This window comes from Schistocerca cancellata, chromosome 8, assembly GCF_023864275.1.
Source record: "Schistocerca cancellata isolate TAMUIC-IGC-003103 chromosome 8, iqSchCanc2.1, whole genome shotgun sequence".
Lineage (NCBI taxonomy): Eukaryota > Metazoa > Arthropoda > Insecta > Orthoptera > Acrididae > Schistocerca > Schistocerca cancellata.
Window position 1 is genome coordinate 329,948,329 of NC_064633.1, and position 7,172 is coordinate 329,955,500.

General features: G+C 36.9%; 1 protein-coding gene across 1 annotated transcript; it reads right to left on the reverse strand.

The window, feature by feature from the left end:
• Nucleotides 1-264: 264 nt before the first annotated feature.
• Nucleotides 265-6,852, reverse strand: LOC126095001 (60S ribosomal protein L36). The gene is made up of 4 exons (XM_049909657.1): nucleotides 6,707-6,852; nucleotides 6,446-6,562; nucleotides 609-743; nucleotides 265-420 (listed from the first exon to the last, which is right to left on the reverse strand). Exons 2-4 carry the CDS (start codon nucleotides 6,560-6,562, stop codon nucleotides 331-333), a joined length of 342 nt encoding a protein of 113 aa, XP_049765614.1. The 5' UTR covers nucleotides 6,707-6,852; the 3' UTR covers nucleotides 265-330.
• Between the last annotated feature and the right edge of the window lie 320 nt (nucleotides 6,853-7,172).

A 7,172-nucleotide genomic window follows, 5' to 3' on the forward strand; every position in this document is an offset into this window, starting at 1 on the left:
AACGACAGCACATTTTGAAACATTGTTGCATAAATTAAATGACCCAGAAAACCCCGAAAAATAGATCACAGTAATTCTGTTACTGGCCACAACTGCCCATCCTTTGCAACTACTCCATGGTAACTGGCTCCAAGATAAGCAGAACTGTAAGCCAACAGTGAAAGGACGACAGTGTGACAGCCATCCCAGCCACTATCACTTTGTTATTTGCTAATTGTTATGGAATTCTTGAAGTGTGATAGTCTGAAATGAAACTGAACGAAATATGTAGACCAATATTTTAAGAAATTTTATTATGTAGGTATCAATACATTAACTCAGTCAAAACAGTTATTTTGCCTGTGCTTGGGCTTTCCTCATCTGTGTAAGGATGTTGCTCAATTCTTCTCGCTTCCTTTTTGCACGAATGTGTGTGCCAAGCTGAAAAGTTTCAAATAGATTTATCAACTACTGGATCTTTTGCTAATTATTTTAATCAGTTTAGAAAAGTAGAATTACTTCAAACACACATTCAAATCAAATATTTCAAGAGTACTACTAATACATGCATTGTTTAAATGTCAAGTGATTTGTTCATCACAGCATTTTTAAATGCCGCACAAACTTACCCTTCTCTTAAGGTATTTCAAGGCCCGCTTATCCTTTGATACCTTCAGCAATTCCATCGCTCGCTTTTCATATGGGGCATGCCCGCACACTTCTCTAATCAAATCTCTAACAAATTTTGTGTGTTTTGTCTGAATCTAAAACATACAAGAGAAAATAATCACATGTACACTGTGAATGTGACTTGTTCATACAACAGAACAATGCCATGATACTGACATTGTACAGGAAAGCTTTACAACCGAAAGTAACTCACAAAACCCACAGAGGCCAGAACACAAAACAGTTTTTTACGGAAAAGGTTAGAATAGCTCCTGATAAACCACTAACTGTATTTCCACAGATTTAACATTAATGATGTAGAGTGGGTTCATGGCATTCTTTAACACTCAAAACATTCTTAAAAATTTGCTTTGTTTCTAAGCCTTTGATTCTTTACATGTTTCAGTTCTTGCAAGTCATTATGTAACTTGTTTCAGAAGGCTTTCCACTAAAATAATAATAATTTACTAAATGAGTGTTGACATGCCATACTTCAGTACTATGAGACAGGAAACAACTATACAGTAAGTCTCTACACTTCCATCTTTTCAGAGATTGTTGCAGGACTGCTGTTCAGTACAGAAAATAAAATCAAACACCTTTCAGCCATCTAATTTCCATACACTTGCTTTATTGGGCTACTGGTTTCAGTGATTTATTACACCATCTTCAGGCCCCCTAACGGACATGTAGGAAGATTCCAACCTCTGTTCCAGTCAAAATAGGGGCCAACATTCAAAGACTGGTATCCGCAGATTTCTGTTGATGATGATTGAAGTGATCACTGCATCAAGCAGAAATCTACAGGTATCAGTCCTTGAATGCTGGCCCCTATTTTGACCAGGACCAATATCAGACTCTTGCTGCATATTGGTCAGGGGGCCTGAAGATGACTTAATTGCCTAAACTGGTAGTCCAATAAAATAAATGAAATGGCTGAAGTTTGATTTGACATTCTCCACACTATGCAATAAAGTTACACGTGTGCAACAATGTTGGCCACATTTGGCTTCAATGTTATATATTCATTACTTCAAGCCTAGTTTACACGACATTGAGTTGTGCCACTCGTTGAGCGGAATTACTTGCATGCAAGTCGTTTCATATATGACTGAAGACACAGCGAAACCACCAGTATACACTTCAGTTTCGTCGTTTTGTGGGTCCCTGAGTCAGGTTTGAAATGAAAGTTTTGGCAGCTGCATGTCACACGAGTTGTGATGGAGTTAAAGCTTGTTGTGTGGAATCGCTGCATAAGAAAAAAGTAAGAAACGTGTTTCGATTCGTGACTGGATGAAGAAAAGACGTCAGCTAGATTGCTCAGCATCCTTGCTGATATAATTTACAATGGAAGATTCAAGAAGTTCTTTTAATTATCTTAGAATGTCACCAGAACCGTTCATGTTTCTTCTATTGAAGAAAAAAAAAAAAAAAAAAAAAAAAAAAAAAAAAAAAAAAAAAGAGTTAATTATGAGATAAGGAATAAAGGTACTGTAATGCACGAAGCACTGTAGTGCAACTTATCACTGTCATGAAGTTGTGTGTTGCACAAGCACCTACAAACTGACAAATGATTATTGTCACCATAAATAGTTTATTTAACACTTCCAGAAACCAGCACAAGCATAGCTGGGCCCCAACTTAAAAAGACCACTCCAAATATAGGTAGAGCCACAATTGTCTCGATATGTAAGCCACCTATTGCTCTAAAACTGGACTCATTTTGTATGAGACAGAAGTACGGAATTCTTGCCTTGAGTAGTGGTGTCTTCTATTATAAATTTTTGGAATTATTTTGAATGAAACACAAGCCATGTAATTTCGTGTGTGTACTCTGGGTTTCACTGTTCGCTGTCATTCTGCCAACAAAAACATCACATTTGTCGAGTGATCAAGAAATTTTGGAAACTAGATGGCAAAATGCTGAATAACTCAACCCACACTTTTTCTTAGGAGGAGGATTATATTTTATGCCTATTTTAAAATCTGAAACTATCAAAGAACAAAAGTAAATGCAAAAAAATAAACATTTAAGCCTGGTCTTTCTTAATACGTATTAGCCTACTCTACAAGATACATCAATTATATGTGCCAGTAACACTTTAAATACCGGCATAAACGGCCTGTTTCCTAGGCCCAATATTCTTCCAAGTGGCAAGTCTCCAAAGTGTTAAGCAATGAACTGGTATAACCTCTCAATCATTTTATTTATGTACACATATTCTGGAGTGGATGGACACAGCACACCTGCAAGCTAGAACGATGATAACTATCTTACAATGTTAGCAGTACCTGCTGGCTGGCCAGTTTATTCTGTGTCATTGGGTCCCACCTTGGAGATATTATTTGAACCATGGAAAAATGGTCGTGACAATCCCAATGACTGTGACAATCTCAATGCCACAGGACAAGAGAAAAACATATAAAACTGGAATCTGTTGACCTCATTAATATATTTCTGATATCCCGAGTAACAAGCAAAGTGTTATACACAATCACACTAAATTAGAGTACAATATATTACATGTTGTTCCAGAGAAGCATATTTATTTCAAGATATTGGAATCTACTTTCAACAGCAATAACTGCAACACCTCGAGAAACAAGTATAACTGGCAGAATTTGGCAAGTGTGAAGAATTAAGGCGAGCAAATGAACAGTCAACTTTATACTTGGTTATGTGAATAAAATGGAAAATGTACTTTATACCGAAAATTCCATAGAGCATTCTCAGATTCATATGAATCAAACGAGTTGGAGAATAGGCTATATTTCAACTGAGAATGTTCTCAGCACGAGTAGAAGGGCAGGGGAAGTTGCTCATAACAAAGAACAGTCAGATTTTGTATGAATAAAACTAGAGGAGCTTCTCACAAGCAGAGAACATTCTCCGTTTTCTGCAGTGAGCTCTATAGCACACTTCAAGCTGAGTAAGCTCTGTTGAGGTTAAGTTTTGCCTACATTTTGGTAATAATGGCAGAATTCATGTCATCTGAAATGCAAAAACAGATATACATAACAAAGAAATACTGAAGAGAGAGACTGTAGATCATAAGATACTTCCAAAAAAATCCTGAAAGGGGAAGGGGGCAACCTATCACATAAAGTGAAAATTAAAACATTTTTATTGCTATTTAGCAGACCCAAATTTTCAGACTTAAATACAAGAAGACTTGGGTATACACCTAAAAACTGTCTCTGACATTTCCAGATGTTCATCACAACTTCAGAGTATAAATCTAACGTTATGTTAGAAATAAGTATGTGGATCATAAGATTAATAACTGGCTTATTACAAACCTAGCCATCTGTTTCTCTTAATGAACTGTGCAGGCAACAGCTTGCGTACTTTACGTGCAAGCAGACCATTATCAATCATATTTAATGAAACTTATCCTGCATTAGAAAGCTGATAGTTCCAGCTTGGAGACGAAAATGTCATGTAATCTTTTAAGATTTTGCTCACACAAAATGTTCACCTTACTTCAATAACAAAGTTTACCTCACGTCAAAAACTCAGTAACACTGCAAGAAAATGCATTTGTCAACTGTCCATAATAGTCTTAAATAATAGTCTTGCCACAAATAAAAGTATAAGTGAAACATAGTTTAACTCTTCTAGTTCCATATGTGTACACTGAATAGTTTGCCTGTGAGTGCATTGAATGAAATTTAACAATATGAGTGCATTCTGTGCCAAACAGGGCAGACAACACACAGAGCACCTTCCCAAGGTGGAGAGGAGGTAGTGAAAAGGAACTTCAGAGAATACATTTCAAATTTTTTGTTAATACAAAACTGAGAACTTTCTCAGGGAAAGTTCTTTTGCTCTGAGAATCCTCTATGGAGAATGTTCTTTCTTACTGATACGATCCATTGCCACCCATTATCACACCAGAACATTGCAAGATAGTGAACATTATATTCGCTCACTTTAAAGTTACAACAAAAGAACAGGGAAGCTGATAAATGTATTGACAATGGGGAATGGAGGAGTGAGGTAGAAAACTGAATACTAATCTTATGAAAATAAATATGCTTTTGATCAGGAGAAAAGGAAACAGGAAGAAGTAACACACACACAAACGAACTCAGAAAAGCCTCCTTGATCAGTTAACTACAGTGTGTGTAATGTGCAGGAAGAAAAGGTACAGAAACATTGGCGATTTAATTACTGCAATGGCTAGCAACAATTGTATCATACAAAATAAACCAACAAGGTGAAGATAGAAATGATATAAGCAGAAGAAGAGAATAATAATTCTTAAGTTTAAGCAATAAGATCAAATTTTTTACTCAATTTATGTCTATGTCTTAGTTTTTCCCTCAGAATGAACCTGTGCTACGACAACTCTCAAAGTTACCACGTAAACCAAAGGAATTTTCAAATCTTCTGACTCCATACACAGCTCAAGAAGGCAATTAATATTGAAAATGCAAATTTTGTAAACCCTACTATTTATGACATGCTGTAAATTTGACATGTTCACGTTATACACTTTACATAACGTCTGACTAAAGATCATAACTCATTTAAATGACACTACTCCAAATGATTGCAGGGATGGATAAACTGTATATCACATTGTATAAAGACCTAATAGAGAAGATCAATGAAAAGAGTGTTACTGTAATATAAATGTGCAAGAAAATTTCACTACAGGGAAATTACCGCAGATATAAGCATAGGCCACTGTAACTTTCACCACAATCAGTTACAAACTGTTTAATTACACTGCCCACAAAACTATGTAAGACTTCATGATACACATTTGATTTCATCTCTAAAAATATACTGCAGCTCAACTGAGTTTGAATGTTATTACTCAGATAAAAAGGAATATCCAACACTAGTCATCAACTCTGACCGGTAACATAGGAAATGTATCACAAACGTAAACAATGTGATGACTATACACGTTTTCTTTGCTTTCAGGCATCTTTCTTCCGCAGTTGCAAATAACTGGTTAACTGCCATCTTTAGCTAAAGAAAGCAACTAACCTAAACAACTTTCGTTTGTAGACTAATGGGATATCAGTGCGGATTTTTTGAATGGTCCATGCTACAGATCAATGTCACCAATACCAGCTTTTTTTTTCCCTTTAGTGTGACACTCTTTAGTACAACGAAGACCTGCAGGCTTCATTCAGCCTACACTGAATGTTGTCAGACCCATAGTCACAGGCAGCTACAAACCGAAACGTGATTGCATAGCCACAACAATACGAGAGTTCTAACAAATTTTACAAATGTAGGTTAAAAAAAATCGAAAAACTTCTGAAATAAGTCAAAACCCATAAAAATTCTCACCGAGAATTAAGTTTAATGATTTAACTAGCTTCTGAAGCAGCAGAATAAATCAGTTTCCTTCAGACTTTTAATTGAACGCAACCTACAACCCCACTTACAAGAATATTTACAAAAGCAAGTATTTTACTCCAGGAAACCCAAGACAAGTGGTCTACCATCACAACACACATACAGTGGCTACCATTTGTGGTTACTCCTGGAAACAAACACGGCAGACCAAGAGAGCTTTAAAGGAAATTGAGCATTAAGTAGTTTGACCAGTTTCCAGCAAAAATGCGACATACATCCGCTGAGAACCCACTCCAAAGCATTGTGGGCAATTCTGACAATATGGATCGCACCGTGCGGAAAAACTGAAGCATCTGCAAGGTAAAGAGCGTAGTCTTTCCGAAGCTTTTGGTCACAATTTGGGTGGTAGCAGAATAATCAAATCGAGGGATTAACGCAGAAACATAGAGATCAAGTACCATATAAGTTTGTACTTACACCTTTCAGCCTTGAAGGTCGTATTGGTCTCTTATCTTGTTTAGTTTTTCCCATGCGTATTCTTGTCGTCCGGTGTCCCTTGCGTAGTCCGACACATAGCTCGTACCTTCTCGCCATCTGCAAACATCAGGCTACTTAAGCAGAGTAAACGACAACTATACATTTCAATGTCATTCCATCATTACTAGTAACAATCGTTTGCAATGTTAAAGAAACCGCTTAATAAAATTAAACATACAATATCTCGATTTAAAACGATACCTTCTCTACAACCTCGTGTACCTAAAACAACCTATATCCAACACTTTTCACGGCGGAAGCAAAGAGCTTATTCTCGCCGCAGATAGCAAATAATTCAGTTGTTACCAACTTCTCGACGACAAAATGCTGATAGACACAAGAGATCGATAGGTAAACTCATGCGGTATTCTTAAGGCCCGTCCACACGCAACGATCTGTCTGAGCAAATGTCTGCGCACATCACATCTGCGCAGACAGATCGTTGCGTGTATACAGAAGATTTGCACCAACCTGAGGTGTGTGCCAAACCACATCTGCGCAGACAAGTTGGAGCGTGTGGACAGGAGATCGCCGCAAATCTGGCGCGAAACAGCTGTTTGCTAAGTCTAGTGTTTGTATTTGTGCGCATAGGACATTAAAATGACTGATACTCGTCAGTGTTCTCGAGAGTTTGTAAGTGAATTCATTGAAATATATAGAAACCACC